The sequence below is a fragment of the Astatotilapia calliptera genome, chromosome 2 (assembly GCF_964374335.1).
Source record: "Astatotilapia calliptera chromosome 2, fAstCal68.1, whole genome shotgun sequence".
NCBI classification, from domain to species: Eukaryota; Metazoa; Chordata; class Actinopteri; order Cichliformes; family Cichlidae; genus Astatotilapia; species Astatotilapia calliptera.
The window spans coordinates 21,232,644-21,256,575 of NC_137423.1; the positions used below are offsets into that span (position 1 = coordinate 21,232,644).

At 40.5% G+C, this 23,932-nt stretch overlaps 1 protein-coding gene across 1 annotated transcript in view; it reads left to right on the forward strand.

Moving 5' to 3' along the window:
- aff2 (AF4/FMR2 family, member 2) overlaps positions 1–23,932 on the forward strand; it is a 149,027-nt gene that overhangs the window by 54,677 nt on the left and 70,418 nt on the right. The window contains exons 5-9 of the mRNA XM_080308784.1: positions 2,839–2,883; positions 6,962–7,048; positions 9,199–9,235; positions 11,866–11,926; positions 18,104–18,158. Coding sequence (XP_080164910.1) covers positions 2,839–2,883; positions 6,962–7,048; positions 9,199–9,235; positions 11,866–11,926; positions 18,104–18,158 — 285 coding nt within the window. The remainder of the gene's footprint in view (positions 1–2,838; positions 2,884–6,961; positions 7,049–9,198; positions 9,236–11,865; positions 11,927–18,103; positions 18,159–23,932) is intronic.

Here is a 23,932-nt window from a genome sequence, read left to right on the forward strand (position 1 = left end):
TCAGCAACCTTGCTTTTATATGAACATAACCAACATACAAACATTTGGCAGCCAGTTGAGTCGAGTCATGTGGCAGATGAGTTGCTCATTGGCATAGACTCACTCACATTGAGTGCCGCATGCTGACAATCTGTCTGCATTTAAAAATTCGATTTTTCTGCCTCCCGTCAGGTAACCAGTGCAAAGGCCTTGCAATCTAAAGCAGTCACAACTATTTGCAATCAGTTGCAGAATGCAAAAAATTTCAGTGCAATTTCACGTAGTTGCAAGGCGTCCATCCTGTGTGTGGCCTAGACCAGGGCTGTCCAACTCCAGGCCAGATATCACCCTGGGTCAAATAATTAGTTTGTTGCCGGGCCCCTGGAGAATTTCAAGACATGTTGATGCTTCAGGTTTGTTGCACTGTGAGTGAAATCTCGTGTCCACTTTGTAATCTACAGTAAATCAAGACCTCGTGTGCTTGCCTTCTGATGGTAATGACGTTGTTTCATTAGCTAAATAATCCAGCTGTTGGCTTTTTATCGCATGATACAAATGTAGCACATCTGCTTCGTATTGTCTAGAAGTCTGTAAGATTTCTTTTAGTAAAAAGTGGCCTTGGGACTTTTGTTGGGGGAAAAACACATCTTCATCCTCCCACTCTGGTTTCCTCTTGACTCACTGTTGAATTAACATGTCGATGTAGATGAACAGCTCATGTCTAGAAAACATACAAATAAGCGGATACTTCGTTGGTGAGCTCAACCAGCCTGTCGGCCCAGAGTCCCTTTTGTTGTTTTAACAGTCAGTGATTTAAGGCAGAGTATGATGTCATCCTTCTCATCACGGTTATACTAAATTGCTCCTCGTTTCGTGTTAGTGCTATTAGTAATGGTGTGTAACAGAGGTTATGTTGATGTAATATGTTAGAGCTCTGCAGTGAATTTGCCTCAGAGTTTCTGAGCTTTTCAGTCTTTCTGCCTTCATCTTGCTGTTCCTCACACTCTTTCTGCTTTAATGAGCCCGTCTGCTGGACTGATCTGAGCCCAGATCTGACCCAGACAGATTTTCTTTTCAATTACTGTTTGTGAGGCAATAATTTGGCAGTGGACATTTTTTTTTCTTGTGTCTTTTTTAGCAAACAAAGTTGTGTTTTTCCAAAAGCGACAATAATAATTTGTTTGGAATGAGCAGGGAAAAAACTTCTTAGTAGGGCTGGCTTATCTGAAAAAGCAAAGACTTCTAGCTTCAGAAATGTTTGTGTGTGGTTTGGCACAAATACTTTATTTAGGTTTTTAGGAGCGTTCTGAAATGCCAGACCTGTCTGCAGTGATATCCCAGGCATCTGCTGCAATGTTGCTTTAGTGCTCAGTGCAGATGACTCCTGTTAACAAAGGACGACTTTATTGACAAGGGCGCATGTTAACATAGATTAGCAGCGCGCAGCCACTGAACTGGTTAATCAGAGTGTGCGTATGTCTAAGCTCAAACAGCCTCTTTCTTTATCCTCAAACCTCAAAGCAGTCCAGTGACTTGTGGAGCTAAAATGGCCCCGTGGTTCACACGATGCAGGCCAAACCACAGCTATTTAATGGCTGTTTTTGAATTTTAAAACTGAAATAACTAATTTTTCAAAACATCTTTTCTCTACCCTCTGCACAAGTTAGTCGCTCATAACAAGGAGGGTGGACGACTACAGTGCATCACATTGTTTTAGACAAACGGTGCACAAATGGTTTGACTTTATTAAGACTCATTGAAAATTACATCTGTAATGAGAGAATTTTAAATGAATGCTCCGAAAAATATGAATGTTTTGAAAGCGATTGAACCACAGTGGGTGGAATAACCATAACCAGACACTGAAGGCATTTGTATACAATCATAAAAGCCCTTCTTGGAAGTTAAAAAGTCTGTTTATGGTGTCTACTGTAATTTTATTTCAAAAATATGTACTTACAAAAAGAACAAATAGTTTAAAAATGTTGATTTCAAACATAAGTAGCAAGCTTGTTAGCCAAATACGCTAATGACTGATTTTTCCATCCAAGACCAAAAAGAACATAATTAACCAGCTTGATTACATACATACCAAAGCTGCATACCAGTTCACACGCTGGAAACTAAGGCTGTACTCGGAGTCCTTCTGTGTTGTTTCCTCTGCTGCAGCAAGACTCAAACATCTTGCTTTTGATAAAATTCTAAATTTGATCTTGCCTAGCGTTTTAGCTAAAACCTTTTCTGTCTCTGGGGTCTCAGCTGCTGCTGATCAAATAATCTGAAAACATCAATCCATCAGAGCACTCTTACACTTTGTCAACCAAGAATAATCATTTTCTAACAATTTACAGAGCGCTGAAGAAGCTGCAGTGAAAACGATACAGGATAATGATAACGAAGAATTTTCACTACAGTACAAACATTATGTACATTCCTGAAGGTCGTGGGGAGACATGATGGCAACGTATAACCCTGCAAGAGTAATATTGCATTAACCAGTGAGGATAAATGATTTTCAAAATGTTAGCTAAATTGACTAACTAACAAAAAAATCAAAACAATTAAAAAAAAACAACAGCAGCTAGAAATGAGAATGCATTGTTTGTTTACATCTTTGTGAAATCAGTGAGCTATTGTTTCAGAAGTCCTTCTCGTTGAGTTTGAATGGTAAATCGGCCACAGGTGTCATTGTAGCATGTGCCGTGTAAGTCCGCAGCGATTCGTAATTGCGCTGTGGATGGATCCGCTTTATTTGTTTTTGGTGCTTAAACCTCTGTACCCCCGCTGTGTCCCGTGCAATGTAATGTCGCTATAAATAGTGCTGAAGTCAATCTCTCTGTCTTCCTTTGTTTTCTCCAGGTCAGCCTACCAAACAACTCCAGCTGTGTTGAAGAGATTCTGCGGGTACGTTGCTTGGGTACACACACAAACACACACACGCATGCACAGTAATTGCACTGATTATCAGCTGTTTTCTGTTTGTTCACAAGGAGCTTGGTCCCTCTCCAGAGTCTGATTTTGCAAAGGAAGGACAGGGAAAAGAAAGGGGACTACAAGGCAGGGAGGGAGAAGAGAAAGCAATCTGTTGGCTTAGGTCAATGATTACACAAGTCCTTTTATTTGGATGACATCATACAGACATCTTTTCCACAGACCTATCATCTCCTTTAACCGTTCTTTCTTCCTCCTTTCTAGCTGCATGTAATCAAAATCACACAGCAATACATTTTCCCACAGTTTCTCTCTCCTGTCTCTTCCTGGGAGTGATGTCAAAACAAAAATGTTTCCCTCGCTAATCTTCCCTCACTGCCAGTCAGAAGATTAGGACGGGGACCGTCTTTGACTTCTTTATGTCAAGTTTCACTTCTCGCCGTCTCTCCTCTCTTGCACTTGGTGCGCCCTCTCTTTCTCCCTCAGTGTCTGTCTTCCTCCCTCTTCATTCCTCTCTGTCATTCAGCCCCCTCCCTCTCCTCCCCCTCCACAAATCAATAGGCTGGTCAACAGGCTGTGTGACAGATAGGCTGCTGTGAGCTGCATGAAATGCCTTTGTCGATAATATTGGTGCTCTATTGAATTCAGTCTGTGGTTTTTAGCTGTGTCAAGTGGAAAGATCAAGGAGTTCAAAATGTGAGGTGAGGTGAATCGGAGCACGGGGCCTGCACTTCATTTTTCTCTCTCTGTAATGACACGGCTACAAGATGTTTGTCACAGGAACATTGTTGTCGTGGATGTTTGCACAATTCAAGGTAACGGTGTGCATCAGAGATATTGTACAGTAAAGTCAATCCTTCTGAGGGGTATTGACTTTTTACAGTGTTTGAACCACTGGAGCACCAAGCTCTATGATATCCATGCTAATGTTTTAGCTTATGGTAAGTTCACTATAAACAAGAAGCATTATCTAAAAATACATCATTAATGAGCCAAAAGGGGACTGTAGGCAAACCAGCTGTTCCTGCCATTAAAATGTTTAAATGAATTGTATAATGATTGCATTTGTCCCTAACCATCGGGAACCCTCACCTTAACTTTTATCAGTGGAAAAAAGTGCTAATGTGTTTATATTATGCTAACATAGCTGTGTAGCTAGCCACCACGTAGCACATCATTATATACCAGCTAGCCAAACTTCAGTAACCCTACAAACGTCACTGCTGTTTAGTTTTCTGTCTTCATTTATGTTGGAAGTGATAGCAGAGCTGTACGTCTTCATTTCTTCGGAAATTCCTCTGTCAAAACAACATGTTTAGGGAGAAACTAGCGAGCTAACTTCAAACCTGGATGTTGAACTTAATTGTTACACCTGGTAGAGCAGAACGCTGATCATTTTATTACAGATGAAAGAATTTGGACAGTTTGTAACTCTCAGTGTTGCGCCAGTGTTCGTTTGACTTTGGGACCTGAAGCGGAGTTTGGACCCGGAAACGGCTAATGACGTCAGACTTAAAGACTGGATATTTGAGCTGTCTGATTTTAACATTAACCTAGCCAATTAGAAAAGTAAACTAATATCAAGAAGCCATGATTATGATGATATATGTGTATGTAGATAATTACATTTTTACATTTAATGGCTGCATTTACCCTCTATGTTCCTACCATATCTACATTGTTACATGTGTACTGTGAGTCAGACGCTAGCTAGCTAGCTTTACCTTGGAATGACGCAAGCCAAGAAAACTAGCTAGCTTGTTGTAATTTACAGTTGGCATATTTTTGGACAAGAAACAAAGTTAACCAATTAGAGAAAACTTGGGAAAAATCAATTGATATGTGTATATATAATATGTTCTTAAAAAGAAGGGCAGAGTAGCTCATCGACAGCAAAAGGCCTGAAAGACCACAGAAAACAAAAGTGATATTAACAAGGAGGTACATGCATAAAGTCTTCAATCAAGAGACGCCTTCATGAATGGAAATTTAAAAGATTTATACCAAGTTGCAAACCTTTGGTTACACCGAAGCAGAGCGTTCTCACTCCCGAGGCGTAACATGTCGACGTTTTGTCACGTCCCGCGGCGTTCCTGGGGAACGCGAAAGGAGACCTTCGGCGTTCTTATGGTACGCGGCGGGTTATGGCTGGAATCCAGTGAATGACACTCCCGCGGTAATAGACGTTCCAGCCCTGTATTCCAGCCCTAAACCTAACCTTATCCCTAGCCCTGACCATAACCTTATTCCTGACCATAACCAGGTCTTTAATGATGTTAAATAGCGTGTTTCTAAGCGATTTGAAGAAAAAGAGCGAACATGTGTAGATTCAGTCCAGACGGTTCTCATATGTCCTCTTTTTTCCGCGGTCGTCATTTAGGAACGTGGTGGGTAGCCGAAAACGTAATATGGTGACGATTTGTCACCTAGCGTAAAATGTTACGCTTTGGGAGTGAGAACGGGTTGACCGAAGAATAAAAATGTCAGATTAGAAAATGTTTGCCAGAAAACATCTAAAAGAGGCTCTTTGGAATGATGAATTTAAGAATAACTTGAAAGATTAACAGAAAGATGGGAAGAGAAAAAAAGGCAAAAGAGAGAAACAGCTGGTGATGTGAAGCACACCACATTATCCATCTAACACGGAGCACGCAGCGTGCCCTGTTCTGCTTCTTTATTAAAAAACAGAGAAGGAGCGAAAGGAGAGAGCGAGGTCGGTCGTGTTTTCAGTGCACGGTGGTGGATAAATGTACATTTTGCATGTCTGTGTCGGGGCGTAATAGATGTAGATAATGGAGAATATGACAAATTGATAATAACTGGGAAACCATTTGCGTTTAACTATGACAGACTGAGTAACTCACGCGCAGTGGCTGCAATATCACATTTACAGACACATGCAAACACAAATTCAGGAGAAAACAGCTGTCCTGTCTGTGAAAGCACAGGAACTCTTCAAGGATGGACTCAATGATGTTAATGATGTCAGAGAGCGGTTACCTAGCAACACACCATATGTCGTCAGGCCAAGTGCGTTACGATTATAAAGAGGGAAAACACAGCCACACACTCATGCTCAAGTATCGTCATTAATGTGTAGCTCAGTTATACACACAACCTTACCCACACACATACGTCCTCCCAGACTCATGTGTCATCTGATGAATAGCATTCATCTACCAAGGGGGGGTGAAGAGATGGATGATGGGAAAATTCTGGCCCTTTGACATCGTGACCTGCTGCACGGTGGCTGTGTGAGTGGAAATGAGCATGTAAAAAAATGGATTTAATGACTTTACCAACCATTTTAAACACATGTCACAGAAAAAGAAGTTATTGGTCATTAAAACACATTTACCAAGAATTCAGTTTTCAGGTGATGGTGGTTACAAAGGACATCAAGGAGGGAATCAAAGCTTTAAGAAAATCTATTTGGTAATTTTCCATATTCAGCCTTCTATGTGCCTCCTTTCCAATGTTTGTGAGAAATAAAAACAGCCAGTACCTAACAGATTATAAAGCTCCAGCACACCCACCCACTCATGCACATATGTTTATCTTGTTAACTAATTGATGCTTCTACATACTGAGATTGGAATTCAGCTGAGAAAACGGTGTGATTAGAATAATTGAAAGGGGATGCTGCTGCTTCTGCTGCTGCCTTGTGCAGCTCTGTTGAAATGCAGCCGACTGGAGTCAGCTTTTATTTTGGTAAATCACCAACTCTGCATTTGCACCAATCCCTGGTGGGTCACTAACTCCCTAAGCGCCTTCCAGTTTATACTAAAACTTATACTGAACCCACCCTGATTGGGTGCTGGTGCAGCACAACCTTGACTGAATGCTGACTCCACTCCACTGCACCAAAGATGTTGCATAAGCAAGCCCCTTTGTTCCAATGGGCTAAACTTTATCATGATTAGACACCAGGTAAAGGCAACACAAGTGCAAGCTGTGTATCCTTTATTTAGCTGGTTATAATGACAGAAATTCTGCTACTTATGAATATCTGTTTAAAATAATATATTTAAAAATTTGTTTGTGTGTTCAGGAGATGACCCATTCCTGGCCTCCTCCACTAACAGCCATACACACTCCTGGGAAAGCTGATCAGACCAAATTTCCCATCCCAAACAAGGTTAGTATGCTTTTTCTTCTACTACACCCAAAACCTTTCATCACTAAATTCAAAGTGGCTCACATTAATCCGTAATAGTGTACATTCTCTCCGAATGACACGCCTGCTGATGCATGCTTCCTTCAAAGTTGTTATCATGTTCTTGGGCCTTGATCATTTTCACTTTAAGCGTGAGTCAGCGAGCGGTGGAAAAAGATGCGATGCAGTCGTGAAAAACCTTTACTTATACTGTGACACTTATTGGAGGGGCGCTTATTGGAGGGGCGTTAGTAACACTAACTGCAGTCTGTCACTGAAAATCTTCAGTCTGCTCATTAGCTCTGATTCACAAATTTACTGCAGCAGTGATGCTGGGATAGAATCACATTACTGTTGGCTCATTCTGCACAGTGGCACAAATGACAGCCAATGAAATTACTGTGTTAAGGTCTATTAACACATAGTGAGTAAAGGGGAAACTCCCAGTGCATCATGGGAATCCCCCAGCAGCCTACACCTGTGGCAGCATAACTAAGGGAGGATTCAGGGTCACCTGGTCCAGCCCTAACTATATACTTTATCAAAAAGGAAAGTTTGAAGCCTAATCTTAAAAGTAGAGATATTTATTTATTTATTTATTTATATTTAAAATCATCTATCAAGTTGTCAGATCAGCCATAATAAAAAAAAGGTTTCCACATGTTAAACAACACCTTTGGTTGTTGTTGGTATAAATTGTAAGAATCATAGTTTCTCATTTTGTTCGGCTTTTTGTCAGATTTTTACCAATAAATCATTAAGTTGATGCACAAGTTGTGGATGAAAGGCAAATTTTAATGGATTGCTAACGTGACCCCGCTCTGCACCCCTACAAAGTTTTATCATAATTAATTCAAAAGTTTTGGAGATATCATATTTACAGACAGACTGAAACCCAAAGTCTACCAAAATCATCACCTCGTTGGCGGCAGTAATAAAAAAGTATTTTCAAGTAACGTCAGCAAATCAGGCGAATTTCAAAGTTTCCACCTAATCACTGGAATTAAACTTACTGACAGTTTAATGCAAAGTTATTCACTTGGCAACAAAATACTTTCTTATTAACTTAGCTATTACCGTCTATTCTTACTGTCCCTTAACATGTTTAATCGCTCAGTCAGGAAAAGGGCAAAACAGTCTGAAAAGACTTTGTTCCACCGCTGACACGGCGTGGTCTTTCTTACTTTGTGAAGCAGAGGACCGCAGGTGAACACCGCTAATAAGCACCAACGGCGTCCTCTGTGTTTGACTCACCAGTTCAATTATCTCTCAGAGCTCAACACAGCCAGCCTGTAATCAACAGAACAAATTCATCCGTCGAATAAAAAAAGAAAAAAGTTGAGGATCTGCAGATCACTTAGACTTTAGAAATAAATAAATAAGATAAAAACTACTTCAAGTTGAATGCTTTTCCACTTTATCGTTTAATCGTTCATCAAAAACAAGAAAATTGAGTGTGTATTTAACAGGAACAGTGATAACAGCCACAGCTGAAGAGTCAAGGAAACAAAGATCACCTACAGAAATGTCATCAGCAAAATAACTCTGTATCCTCACCTGCACTGTTTGTCTGTCATGTTTGAAAAGTGGCGTTCAGGCACAATAAAAGCAGACTGAAGATTTCAGAAGATCGATGTTCAAAGTTTCACCCACCGCTACAAAAAAGGGAAGATTTACGACGCCTTGTAATATAAATATCTAGAAGATTTGTCACATTAAAAGAAGCAGCATTTGAACATTTATCTCTGAGGTGACGATAACAATTCTCCCTGAAACAGCAGACTGATTTTTTTTGCCTCATGCTTTTATGAATTACTCTTAATATGCAAAGTGCCTCATTGGTGTTGGTGTGAGGTGAAGTAGGAATGTAAACACAGAGGCAGTAAGTCTGACTGAGTACTTAATGAATTAGGAAGGACTGTTGTGGCGCCTTCAGCCTCCAGCCTCACACTAATCCTGCGTCACAGTGAGTTTTAAGAATGAGGAGGAGCGTCGACGCGGGGAGATGAGAGGCTCTGAATTTTGTGTAATGGCATCCTTGTGCTGCTGTGAAATCAATAATGACATCTGTTGGTTTATTCATTCAACTCGTCTCCCTCTGGCTTTCTCTTTCCTTCTCTCCCGCTCTCTAGGAGTCACAGCATGTGACCTCGGGCTACAACACCCAGAGTAAGTTTTCCCAGCGTAAACACTCACGTATGAGCTCTGCGATAATTAATGCTGCCGAGGCCATTAAAGGCAACGCCACCCAGGAGGAATGTGAGAAAGGCAGCTGATGTTGAAATGAAATCATTGCCACGGGAGGAGGGTAGTCGGAAAAACCTTTGCTTTTAACTTCCTGGGTTCATCTGAACAAGTAATCAGACAAACGTGATTACGTGATGAGTGGAAATCGGGGGCTTGTGTTTGAACTGACAGCATCACATTAGAGTAGATTAATGAGGGTAAAAGGTTCTGTCACAGTGTATATTAATTCATGCATAACATTTAAAAAGTAGCTCTTTCTTGAAGATGCGTCCACACGGCAGCAGTTGTATGATCTCCTGCGTTTTCTGTCATATAAATACTGTTAGAGGATTGATGTTAACCTCAACCGAAGTTTAGATAGTGAGGTCAACATATGCACAAACAATCACGCTGCTTTAAAAGCTCTTCAGACTCACTTTAAATGCTGAGTTTGAGGTTTTTTCCCCCTATTATTGGCTCTGTGTGATGTCAGGAAGCAGGGATGGCCTTATATGGTCATAGCACAGCTCTAGCTAACAAAACAGAAGCCCCACCCACCTGCTGCTTTGTCATTCATTTCTCAAATGAGTGACTGAGCCAGTCAGAAGAAAGTTGTTTTAAGTTAAGGTCATTCTTTTAGCCAGTGAGCTCAGTGACACAAACATGTTGACAACCCCCCTGGCAACCACTGGTATTCTGTAAGTGATTGGCAAGTGGTTGCTGGATGTCACTCGCTTAAATCAGGCACTGTGAGAAGACTGTGCTGCTCCCAGATCCTCCACAGCAACTGCCAGCAACCTTCAACATCCACTCACAACCGTCTGGGGAATACGGAGGTCCCCTAGCGAGAGGTGGTTGTCAGTTGGCTGCTAACCAACCTGTGGGACCTGGGCAATCAGGCTGTTGTATAACATAAATATGGCTTATTTTAAACTGTGAATCATGTGAATCCTCTAGTATGATTTAGGAAGAAAAATACAGAGCTGGAAATAAGAATAACAGGCCCCTATAAAGATGTTTATACAATTAGATATCTAAAAACCTGTGTTGGTGGTGGAAGTTGCACACAGTAATGGATTAAATTGTTGATAAGTCAGCCAGGTGGGCCGGAGTAATTTACATATCTAGATCTGGGGCGATTGTGGCTCAAGAGTTGGGAGTTCGCCTTGTAATTGGAAGGTTGCTGTTTCGAGCCTCGGCTTGGACAGTCTCAGTCGTTGTGTCCTTGGGCAAGACACTTCACCCGTTGCCTACTGGTAGTGGTCAGAGGGCCCAGTGGCGCCAGTGTCCGGCAGCCTCGCCTCTGTCAGTGCACCCCAGGGTGGCTGTGGCTACAATGTGTGAAGGGGTGGATGACTGGATGTGTAAAGCGCTTTGGGGTCCATAGGAACTAGTATAAAGCGCTATACAAATACAGGCCATTTACCATTTTATCTGATCACATTCCAGGCTGATTTGAGATAATGAGACAATAATTAAAACAAGGTGTTAATGCTAACAATCAGATGTGATTATGTAGATAATGCGTCCAAATGCAGATTGCATATCAGAACCAGGTGTAAAAAGCTTTGATTCCTAAGACCTTATGGATATACCGCATATTTACAGATAACACGTCTGGTTAATGGTGATGGTGTTAGAGGTTGAAAAACACCTTAAATACAGTTTTCTATTTCACCGGTGGCCTCTGGGCTCCTGTGTTTGTGTGTGTGTTCTTCCATCGGTTGAGACACCTCTGAAACCACAAAATAGGTCATTATGAATCAGTCAGAATAAAGCGACACGCCATAACACTGTCAAAAAGCTCCATAGTTGAGTCTAGCTGGTCATCCATTGCATCCGTTTTTAACATACTATCAAGCAGAGAGGAAAAACTGTTTTGCCACAGGTTGATAAAGTCATACAAAAAGCGATTACTTCAGGTTATTGCTGCAAAAGGTGGAAAAGGTGGTTCTACAAGCTACTGAATCATGGGATGCATTTAGTTATTCACAGTCCTGTGGAAACTTTCCTTTTTCACAGGACTCTATGCTAACTTCACCTAGTACTGCATATAGTACCTTACAGTATTTCCGACTCCCAGGGTTGATCAGATCATGAAAAGCTTTTCTGAGGTTGTTGCTCTTTGTTAAATCCATCTTGTAGTGTTTTGAGTTATTTGTGCCGTATATAAAGCTCAAGCATTTCCCCACTGGCAGGTTTTTCCTCTCTGTGTAAGAAAAGAAGAAATACGACTGACTGGAATATGAAATACAGCAAAAAGGATTCTGTTCACAGACTCCTCTGTATATCCACTTGGAAAATAAATAATCTCCTCGTTTTTGTCAGAGTGTTTCAGTTTGACTTTTATTGCAAAAGGACATTTACTTACTGTTTTTACCCCACAATCCTGTTACCAAAGCAAACAGATACACACTGGAACAGAGTGTCATATTTTCCAATGTGACAGTACTGCTGGTCTACAGTGATGTGAGTTTGGCTTCCTGTCAAACACTAATCAACACACACAGACACAAGTCTTGACACATGCAAAACTGTGATACAGTGATTGAATGTCCTCTGTTGTGTTGCAGAGCGATGTACTGTATCAGCTAACAAGCCTGCTGCTAAACCACCAACTGCACCGCAGAAGTCGTGAGTATATCTCTCTCTTTTTCTCTGACACACACACACACAGAGAAACTGAGAATTTCTGACCTGCTGCTGCTGCTTCTGCTGCGTTTGCCTCAAGGTAAAATTAAACTTGACTGTTGGATGAAATTCACTGGTGGTAGGAGGAGAAAAAAAAGATTGTGTGGATCAGAGCGGGAAAGTGCAGCTACATTAATTTAACGTGAGCCAGGAGCATATTGCAACATCTCTGGCTGCAACCCACTCCACGCATCACTCACAGAGCTGTACGGCAGGATGAGAGTGGAAAGGCACAAATCTCGACTTGTAAGGCCGCGTTATGACCCCGGTTTGCACTGCACGTTTGCTCGCGACGAGCTTAACGAGTCAAAAACGCAAGAGCAAGTGAGAAAGGAAGGATAAAACTGAGTGTCATTACGCTAGCTAGCCAGCTTAGCTCCTGCAGTGGTAACTTAACCCAACTTACCCTGATGTGGATTTGAGGCGGTTCATATTTTAACAGTGTCAGTAAGATCAAACTGCTGCGTCTCTCAGCTCATCTCAAGCCAAGCGCTAACCTCTGGGCATGAAACATCAAGCTAACGTAAAGTGTAAAAAACGTCAGTTTCTCCAGACACCCCTTTAGGCTCTCCAGAGGCAAATCAATCCCCAACTTCACAGATGAAACTGACATGTTTACAGCCTGGTACAAAAAAAATCAGTTTTTAACCTTGAAAGTGAATTTCCTCATTTCATGACAACTACATACGGGGTGACTTTTTCCCCTTTTATGACTGACGCTTTGAAAGGCTTGAAAGGTGCCCCAGATGGCAAAAACTGCAGTTCCACTAGGTGCTGCTTGAGGTTGGCTCCAGATACATGTAAGTCCCCACAGACTCCCATGTTAAAATGTCCAACATATTTACAGCTGGGTACAAAGATGGTTTTGACTTCTATGGAGAGTTTTTCCCCTGTCATATCAGCTGTGATTATATGATTTTTTTTTAATAACTCATCCACTTGCTAGCACCTGCTCATCTGTTGCTTTGAGTCATTAAGCTGGACCTCTCTGCTGTGTTACTGGCTATTCCATGTCTGAAATTGTGTCAAGAAATTGGTGGAGAAGCTTGTTGCAAATAGCAGCGGTTTCCCTAACTCAAACTGAAAAGTGACACATAAGAAAATCTGAAAACTGTGTAACCAGATAGGAGTCAGAAGTCATGTGACTTGTATACCAACTACCACCTTACCTGCCTCTCCATCCTCTCCATTGTTCTTTCAATCATGGAAAACGACACTAACTGGCAACCTAGTAACCTAAAATGTGAGAAGAAGGGGTGGTCAGTAAATGAGTCAGCAATACATCTGCTAAATATACTTAGACTTTATCCTGAAAGTTGTTTCTTAAGAGAGTCATAGTTACTCCCGCCGTTTACCCATGCTTCATTGAATTTCTTCACTTTGACATTCAGAGCACTGGGCAGAAATCACATCGCGTCAACACCCACCGTGGGCCTTCGCGATGCTTTGTTTTAATTAACTAATTAAACAAGTTAAAATTAAACTCCGTCTATATATGTATCCATCTCTTCTCTTTTGCTTATTCATATCAGGGTTTCATAATTCTTTAAAATAGCTTGCATGTAAAGTTTATCAGCAGCCACAAACTGTTTAATTACACAGAAATTTATTTTTAAATAAGTCTTTATTATATACAGTATAATGCTGTAACAATGTAGCAAGCTGCTTTTTGCAGAACAAAGAACAAAGCTGTGGAATGTTTGTAGTTTTTTCAACACTTTTTACTGCAGTACACTTTAAATAAAGTTGTCTAACACTTAAAAATAATCACAGACACAGTTGAACCCCACTTATGCTAACTTTAGCCATTTTGCCAAATACATTTTGAGCTAAGCTAGCTAGCTAATTAGTTAGCGAGAGCTAATGAAAGCTTGTCATTTCAGCTTTACAAAGCCAGAGATATTAGAAAGGTTAAACAAACCACTTGAAAAATCCCAAATAGGAGGAGGAACTCTGTAGTGCCAAAGATGATAATATTATGACCCATATTTTTTCTGTCCTATTCCCTAAAAGTCTAATCTCTGCAGTGCTACTGTAACACCTGGAAAAACAGTGTTTGAAGACTGAGCCACAAATAAAATTATTGCAACAGTGTGCTCGCTGTCTCGTAGCCTTTGAAATGGTGGCTTTGAAGTCAGGGACCAGGTCTGCGACCGTGCTGACCTGTTGCTGTCTTTAATGGTTGCTGTCCTGCACACGCTAGTCTCCTTGTTAAAGATATTTCAGTATCTAAGGAAGAGGATTTTGATCTGCTGTCACACCATATCATATAAAGTAGTACAACTCTCGTGTTACTACATCTAATGAGAGTTTTTAAGTGTCAAGTGTGATGCATTATTTATACACTTTATTAAAAACCTCATTTAAGGGTTAGAGAGTATTTGGTGAGGATGGCGTCAAAAAGCACTCTCCTAAAAAAGACTTGATGGGTAGGAGATGATGCAAAAATCCTGCAACTTAAGAAAAAGTCAAGGCAGTCTTGTAAGTTAGCGGTAATTCAGCTGGATGGTTTGATTAAAGTCCCAGGTCAAAATGTAAGTTCTCATTTCCTTCACTTTAGATATGCAGTTAAATAGTTAATTATATCTCCATTAGGATGAAGTCTGTGGGAGCTGCAGTGCTTTCTGTGCCGTTTTATGCTAAGCTTTCAAAGCTGATAAGCCCTTTCCTGTTGATTACTCATGTATACCCCACAGTGCAATTTTTTCCCCAATCTTGTATTCAAACATAAATGCTGCTTTGTTTATTAGGGTGAAATAATTGTTATTGGTTAAAAACAATGCCTAGTTTACTGCTGCCATTAGGCCATTCTCTGTTTTCACTGTGATGCTCAACAGGCGTAAAATGTTCTCTTTAATGAATAGGCCTACCTCGTCTTATTCAACAGTAAATGAGCTGTTTAGGCTAATTGCTATATTCTTTGCTGAATGTTTACTATGTCTGGCTTTACAGAAAACTCATCCAGCTGTAATCCTTCTCCAGGCTCAGTACCTTAATGCCCAATAAGAAAAACACAGTGAATTCTGCTGTTTCATTATAGTCGATAGCGCAGTGAGTAAGAAGTTTTGTGACACTGTGATCCAATCACATGATATTCATTTAGGCAAATGCATGAAAAAGCCTCCTTTAGTGAACCAGTTTTTGAGCTTTGCTGGCTCAGAAACACAGATAACACCTTGGTTAGTGTCTGTGAAGGTTCTCAGTCATCCAGGTCATTGTAGTCAAAGGAGCTTTCATAGAAAAGCGTCTGGACTTCTTTAAGTTGTTTGAAGACGTTTCACCTCTCATCCAAGAAGCTTCTTCAGTTCTAAGGTCAAATGGCGGAGACTCCCAGATTTAAACCCAGTGGGAGTTTCCCCCTTAAGAGGGACAAAGAACCCCCTGATCTCTCACCCGAAACCCTGGCTGATTGAGACCCACACCCGTTTTCACACCTTGGCTGATGTGATTAGAGGAACATCAGGGGGTCCTTTGTCCCTCTTTGGGGGGAAACTCCCACTGGGTTTAAATCTGGGAGTCTCCGCCATTTGACCTTAGAACTGAAGAGGCTTCTCGGATGAGAGGTGAAACGTCTTCAAGCAACTTAAAGAAGTCCAGACGCTTTTCTTTGAAAGCTCCTTTGACCACCTTGGTTAGGGTGCATTTGTCAACAAAAAGCGCTTTGTATAAAATAAAATATAATGCTAAAAAACGCTTAAAGACTTTTTACTGCAGTACACTTTAAGTAAAGTTGTCTGACACTTAAAAAATAAGTCACAGACACAGTTGAACCCCACTTATGCTAACTTTAGCCATTTTGCCAAATACATTTTGAGCTAAGCTAGCTAGCTAGTTAGCGAGAGCTAATGAAAGCTTGTCATTTCAGCTTTACAAAGCCAGAGACATTAGAAAGGATAAACAAACCACTTGAAGAATCCCAAATAGGAGGAGGAACCCTGAAGTGCCAAAAATGCCAGTTAAATAAGTTTACAGCAAAAATCATTACCAGTTTCCTTACAGGTAGAACACAAACCCCTACATTATCATTGGAAAAGTGCTACCTTTGGTGTCCAGCAATCATTAACCATAAAACTGGGGTCCAGGTGGTGGTATTACTACGCAGGTAAAGTCTAAAATAGCAGCCTGCCAAAACTTTCCTCAACATTTGTTTTTAAAATGCAGTTATTAACAATAATAATAAGAAATACTTTATCGCAGTCAAAACATGAAAAACAAGATTAAAAACATATCTAATATCGATATCAGAAAACAAAATAGTTCAGAAAGATAAAAGATTATACCAAAGAAGAAACTCGATCAGATAGAAAATGCAAAAAAGTGAATTCATAAATCTAAACCTGATACAGGAAGTAGCTTAAAGCTAAAATGAAGCAGGTGTTGTTGCATTACGTGGTAGAGATTTTTTTTCTACCATGTACAGTAAGTAATCACGGTGTTAATCATTCACAGCTAATGTTTTGCTTAAAAGACAACAAACTATGACCCAAATTAGTTTACAGTTTCAGTGATCAGCTGTATAAACCTCGGATTTTGAATCTCAGGGACCTCGACCTCCAGGTCAGAGGTCAAGTTTTCTGAAAGTCTTGCGAATGTGATGAAGAAGACATAATCTTAACTCTGACAGTGAACTTATGCTAAGACGATGAACACGTTAGCGTACCGTTATCCGTCCACTCCATCCAACTTCCACTTTACGCACCGTTTTGGTCTCCGGAGGGAAAACTGTGGCTCTTTATCTGCTGAGCGCTACGCTGTGCTCCAGGGAGACGAGTGTCCAGGCAACCGTGTGTACATTTAGATTTGCAGGGTGAGCAGATGCACATGTGGAAGTATTGAGTAATTAGCTTAGCGTGGCTTTGATTGTGGCTCCTCCTCGAGTGATGGAGCTCTGGTAGCGCTGAACTTTTACCAATAAAAGGACTCAATTTTATAAAGGCAATTAAGAGCATCTGCACCTAGTAGAAATGTGATGTTCTGCTTTCTAAGCTCTGCATGTCATGGATGCTTTAGTCCATAACTCATTTATATCTTGAGTGCGTCTGTCCTCCTTATTCTCTCTTGTGCATTTTATTCATTTCCCTGCCATGCTTCCCTTCCTCGCTCTCTCTCCCTCTCTCTCTATTCAGCCTGCATCTCCCTCTCTTTCAGTCGCTGCCACCACCACTCGCTCCCCTTCACTTCCCCATCATTATCATCTCCATCTCACTCACTATCTCTCTCTCTCCATCTGTCCCTTCTTATGAAATAAAATATGAATCCATTATTCATTCATTCAAACATATCTATCATCGCCGTGTGCAGCGCCGTGCCCCTTATCTGCAAAGCTTTTTCTTATTGTGCTTCGGTTATTCACGACTCATACAGCCCCATCTGAAAACACCACAACACTGGGGAGTATTTTTTAGCGGTGCAAGCACTGACAAGAGTGGTTCGTGAGGCAGTAAAAATCCCTTTAGGGGATTCTCCTGTCATAACAATAGCAGTGCAAGCTTAAAATAACAGTAGTTTGTGTGGAGGGTTTATATAAAGCAATAAAACATGGGAACTTGCCAATCCACAGCACATAAATACTGAATAATTTGTGTGGTAAGGAGCAGGTGATGCTGTGAGGGAGGTCATGTTATCGACTGCGCCTTATATATCTCTTTCATTGGAGCTGTATTGTTAGCAGTTGATCTCTCGCACGGGGAGAGCAAAGCAAACACGAGAATAGGAGAAACAGGGCAGCGACCAGGTTCTTTTTCCAATTAGAAACCTCTTTAAAAAATCAGCGTGCAATCGTGATGAAGGGCCCGTGTCTGCCGAGCACCTCCTCTTTTGTTTCCAAGAAATTCTTGGCCGTAGGTCAGCAGTTGTCAGACAGAAAGTTTCCAGGTGAAAAAACAATCCCTGAGCTCTAAAAGCTGAACATCTGGTAGGTTTTTAGCTGTGAATGTCCGCTTCCTCATTCCCCAACATGAACCACCAGCTCGCTGCTTTTTTTTGCTGTGTAATTAATCCGTTGACCAAAAAAAAGGCTCTTGAAAGGGAATCGCAGATCACAACTTGCCATAATCGAACTAATGCAAGCAGACAGGAGGTCACGGCCGCAATAACACGTGTCTCTGTGTCTCTGTGCAGAATGTTGGAGGATGACCTGAAGATCAGCAGCGACGAGGAAGAGGCCGAACAACAGGTGAGCTCCCTCTGCTGTCCGTCCTCTTATTCAGCTGCTGCATATGATCCCTCGCTCCGGCTTCTCCTCCATCTGTCCTTCAGCGTTTCATCTACTAGCATAGCACCCAGTAAATTCAGCTGTGGTTGGGTCACATTTGTTAATTCATTCATCTGGGAGTTGTCAGTGTTACTGAAAGCATAATTCGTCCTCATTTTTCCTTCCATTTGTCACTTAATGTCTTGTATTACAGTAGCTTAAAAGATAGATACTTAGAAACTTGCATCAGCTTTGACAGTGGACTCCATATGAAGGATACTGAGCCCCCAAAGTGCCCACATACTCAAAGACTTACTTTAAGTAATAGGATCACATGTAAATCTTCCTATGAGTTACATGAGTACACTGTAAAATGTTAGATTTAATGGAATTGACTGGTTTGCATTCAGTTTATATCAAGCGCTTTTCTTTAACCATTCATTATATGGATAAATGAACCTTTGATTTTATATATTGCAGTTGCATTTTCCTCAAAATGATTGCTTCCTGTTTATGAAGCATTAAATAAAAATCAGAAGGAGTAACACTGTTTATAGGTGCTGGATGTCAGTGCCGTGCCCAGAGTTATTTTGTTCTTCATGAATGACACGGCAAAGTCGGGTCATGTCATCTGGACCAAAACGCAGGACACGGAGGGAGACAAAACACAAGTTTAAACAAAGCACGAGCCGTTTATTGTGGCTGATTAGCATGAATACCAAAAAAAAGCAAAAGGCGAAGCGGGGCGAAAACTAAACTAAAACCTAAACTGGAAAAAAAATACAATTTTTGATGACTGTGACAAAAACATGAATATGACGAATAAACACGAACACGAAACTTGAGCACAACCTGAACAGAATCACGAATGACCTGAAACTTGACATGAAGGGAAGAAAACAGACGACCTGACAAAGACTGAATGGACCACACAGACTAAATACACACAAGAGGTGATCAGGGAAAGTGGAAAGACCTGGGGACACAGCTGACACAAATCAACATAATGACACCGCAGGGGAAGTAAAACAAGAGACACCTGACTCTTCAAAATAAAACAGGAAACACTGAGAGACGCAGACATGACAACTCAGGCTTGGAAGCATGAAACACGCAGACAAGAAACACACGACAACTAACACAGAAGGCCTGAGTGGAAACGTAACCCAAACTTAACATTATCTCATGAGCAGAGATGGGCAGTAACGTTTTACAATGAACTGTAATCTGATTACTTTTTTCAAGTAACAATTAATGTTATGGATTACTATTGCAAAATAAGTTAGATTACTGTTACTTTCCTGTAAGCACGCTACGTTACTAAACCGTGATTTTGTTCGTGAGAGCGTCTAATGATAATGACGTTCGAGTGTGCGACGTCCGTGGCAACAACAGACGTGTGCAGATCAACAATGGATAATATGGAGTGCAGGAGAGAGTACGACCATGCAGCATTAAAAATGTGGACGGACTTATAGTACTTTACGGTTTATTGCGTACAAAGTGATAAAAACATTAGTGTCCGCCGTACACAAACTTCTTTCTACAGTGAAAAATGTAACTTCAAATCTTATATGCTGGAATATGCAGAAAATAGGTTTAAATGTTAAAGAAATGTCTAAGACTGTTGCATATAATTCAATTTTTACTTGATGTAATGTGCATAACATTAAAAATTTTAAACTAATTAAACAATTTTAAAAAGAGAATTTTCCCTTTGATTCAATTTTATATGATGGATTATGCATAAAAAATAGAATTGGTCTGTTGGTTTATTACATATTCAGGTTGTGTATCATGTTTTTGAAAAATAACTAAGAAACTATGTAACTAATTACGGTACTTTTCAAAATAAGTAATCAGTAGTGTAACAGGATTACTTTGTTGGAGAAGTAGTCAGTTATAAGTAACTAATTACTTTTTCAAGTAACTTGAACAACACTGCTCATGACTATTACAAAATAACTTAACTCTACCCTTTCTTATGGAGAACACGTGATTTTAACATAATATTAACATAAGAAATCAACAATACACGAAACGCTGGGTCACAGATCTGACAGGCCAGGCTCAGGGACGAGGCGCTAAGGAAGACCAAATCTGATTGCATGCTGCCCCCTCACTGTGATGTCACAAACAGCTGGAAATCAAAGTACAACAAAGCTGGCTACAGGTTTATACTGAAGTCATGCAGGGTGCAGGGGGAACGACTCAGGTTTTACAGTATAAATACTGGCTGACATTTACACTTTAGAAGAGTCAGTTAGTTGTTATTATTACATAATAACTGTAAGTTTAACCTGACATTTATCTCACACTACACATCAAGACTAACATTGTGCAACTTCATGCTGAAGAAAATGTGCAATATGATCAAAAGCTTCAGGAAAACTAATACATGTAATTTCTGGTGAGATTGTTTATTTTTTCCTATTAAAATGCAATAAACCAAACACAGACATGCAGGAAAGTGAGATGTTCCAGTAACAAGCAGACACGGAGAAAGGAAAGTGAAAGCTCCTCCTGTACTTTATTTATTGACTTTATTGAGTGACTAATTACTGGCGATCTTTTGGTTTTTACTTTAAGTTTTGTAATGAATCATTTAGATGCTAATTTAATTCGTCATTCTGTAATAGCTTTTTAAATTGTTCAATTTATTAAGTGTTTGTAATTAAATACAGTAGGTCAGTTAGTGTTCTGGTGGCTCTGCATGCTAATTCTGGGCTAAAAAACACCAAGCATAGTCATTAAAGGTCAGAATGTCAGTATCGGCGGTAGCTTCTCCATCACTGGTCTGATGTTTACAAACCTTGGAGCGGTGATGTGTCCTGTTGTGGGGTGTATCAGCATTTTTTATCCACTATTCACTGACTAAAGAGGTCGGCTTTGTCACTCTGGGAAACTTTGCATATTTGCGTGCGGTCGTCCTGCTCTTCCTGTCTTGTTTTTCAGTATGGAAATTGGCACGGTGGCCCTTTCTCCTCTAATCACTGTCATCACGCGCTAATGATGCCAGAGATGAGTTCAAAGCAGTCAGTGGGGGTCGTGCTGCTGCCCCCTCCCCACTGTGCACACAGATATCAGCGCTCATCAAAGAGTCTGTGAGATGTTTTCTGTTAATGAAGATACCGATTCCTCTCATCCCATTTTAACTGGCCTTCTGATTGTATAATAACCATGATGGTAGATATTATAATTATAAATGATGGCAGGTCATTTATAATGGTTTAAGTTTGTGTAATGTGTGCATTCAGGATTGCAGTGAGTGGCAGTATAATTAGAAAAATACTGAACAACTATGGCTTGTTTGGAAAGGTTTCCAGGAGAAAACGTCTTCTCTCTAAAAGAAAAAGAAATGGAATCGCAGCTTAGGTCTGCACACAAACTGTAAGACGTATGGAACAACGTCCTTTGGACAGACAAGACAGAAGTGGAGATGTTTGGCCATCTACGACAGTAAAAACACCCCGTCGAGCATGGTGTGCTGGAGGGGTGATGATTTGGTCTTGTTTTGCAGCCACAGGACCTGGGCACCTTGTAATCATCATATTCTGGAGTCAAATGTGAGGTCGTCTGTCTGACAGTGATCCCAAACACAGCAACAAATCTACAATGATTCAGTCAAAGTCCAGAACTCAACCAAAATATTATAGCAAGACCATAAATAAGATATCCATGAACGATTGTCTGCAAACCTCAGAATACTGTGGAAAACGTTCTTTTTCATATGATTGTATACATTTGATTGCTTGCATTGTTTGCACTGAGTTTGTATGCATATATTTATCCAATCGAATGAGATTTGGAACAACTAGCGAGTCCTACTTGTCATATACGTCACCTTCAGCCAAAGCTGAAAAATGAAGCCAAGGTAGAAGCGCCAAAAACTGCCGTTCTTGTTGGCCACTCAGTCTCCATATGCACAGCTTTATCCATATAAAGAAATAAAGCCTGCTACAAAAACAGTTTGTTCTATAGCTGATTTCCTCCTTCATATTCTCATTCCTTTCTATATTCTTATGGGTTAAAATAAGATGTGTGGCCACTTTGACTGTGCTGACACAGGCGGCTCTACCCAGTCACTGTCTGCTAATTCTAATGAATGTGGCATCAGTCACACTGAGGCCTTAACTTACGGTGTCCTGAACCAATAAGTGACATCAGCATTTTGTCTTGTTGAACTAGATTCAATTATTTATTTTATCATCAGTCTACACGTAAGACACCATCATTTAATTAATTTCTGAGAAATAACTAAGAAACACCATCTTTGAAAAAGTTTTCCGCTCCTTTAACATGACATTTGGTCTTTGTCAGCTGTTCTTGAGGTAACTTCACGCAAATGTGCCAAAATGACTGGATATAGCAGTCGTAGCTGATAGTGTGTCAGAGTGAATAACAAGCTTTGGGAGTCATGAGCGAATTGACTTTAGACCTGCGAGAGAGAATTGTGTAAAGGCATGGATCTGGGGAAAATTGCAAGTATGTTTCTGCAGTGCTGAAAGTATGATGTTTGAAACAGAAGTTGTTTGGAACTATCAGCAGTTCCCTCGGTTTGAGGTACTAAAGGTACTAAAGAACCTCCTCGGTTCTAAAAGATCCTGACAGGACGTGGAGGTGGGAGAACATTATAGAAGGTCACAGACAGTCGTATAGAAGATTCCCAAAAGGCTCAAGAATTTCAATTAAATAAAATAAAATGTTATTTATATAGCGCCAAATAAAAGAAAACAAAGATTTCAAGATGCTTTGTAAGGCATAGACTCTACAACTGTACAGAGAAAACCCCAACAGTCAGTGGGAAGGAAAAACTCCCTTTTAACAGGAAGAAACCTCCAGCCAGAGCCAGGGTCATGGAGGGGCGGGGCCATCTGCTGTGACCAGCCGGGGGTGATGGGAGGGAGACAGGATAAAAGAAACACCAGAAGAAATCTCAGATAACAAGAAGCGAAGATTTGAGGCTGACGTTGCTGCTAAAGGTGATTTAACGAAGTGTCTGAACACCTTTACGTTAAAACTGGATTTTTCCTTCTTTCTGTATTTAAGAAAAAACAAAAACCTGTTTTACTCAGAATTAATTGAACCATTTGAAGATGAAGCCAAGCAGCCAACACCTTGACAGGGGCTGGAAACATCCTCTATGGATTTTATTTATGCAGCAAAGTTTCAAACACAAATGGTTTTCCTCCAATCTCCCATTTGTGGCTGACATATTGTCAAGTCCCAGCAGAATTAAAAAGAGCGAGGGGAAAGGCAGCAGTGTATGGGGGACTGTTTGTTGTATTGTTTGTGTGTAGGTAACAAAAACTACAGGCTTCATTTGTCTGTGCAAATTTTATTTTTATGTGTGTTAGCGAAAGAGATATTTGACATTTTGATATAAAAACACAAAATATATGCAGTGTATGCAAAAAGGCCACAGGATTAAGTCTAATTCGACTGTTTTCACCATACATTCAGTCGCTCTCTTTCTCTCTCACGCTCTGTATTTTTTATTTTGTTGTCAGCCTGTGTGCAAGACAGACACTGGGATTGATTTAGATAAACAGAGAGGGAGGTGCGAAAGAATGAAAGGAACTGAATAAGTTAGAGGGAGAGAGACCAAACAGAGTGAAAACAACACAGACAGGAGGAAAAGACGGAGAAAGAGGGAAAGAAAACCAGATGACAGCGAGGCTGAGATGTATTTGGTGGCATTTTTCCGTGCATGCTCTTAACAGGCTTATGGCAAATGAGTGCACGGTGTATTATCA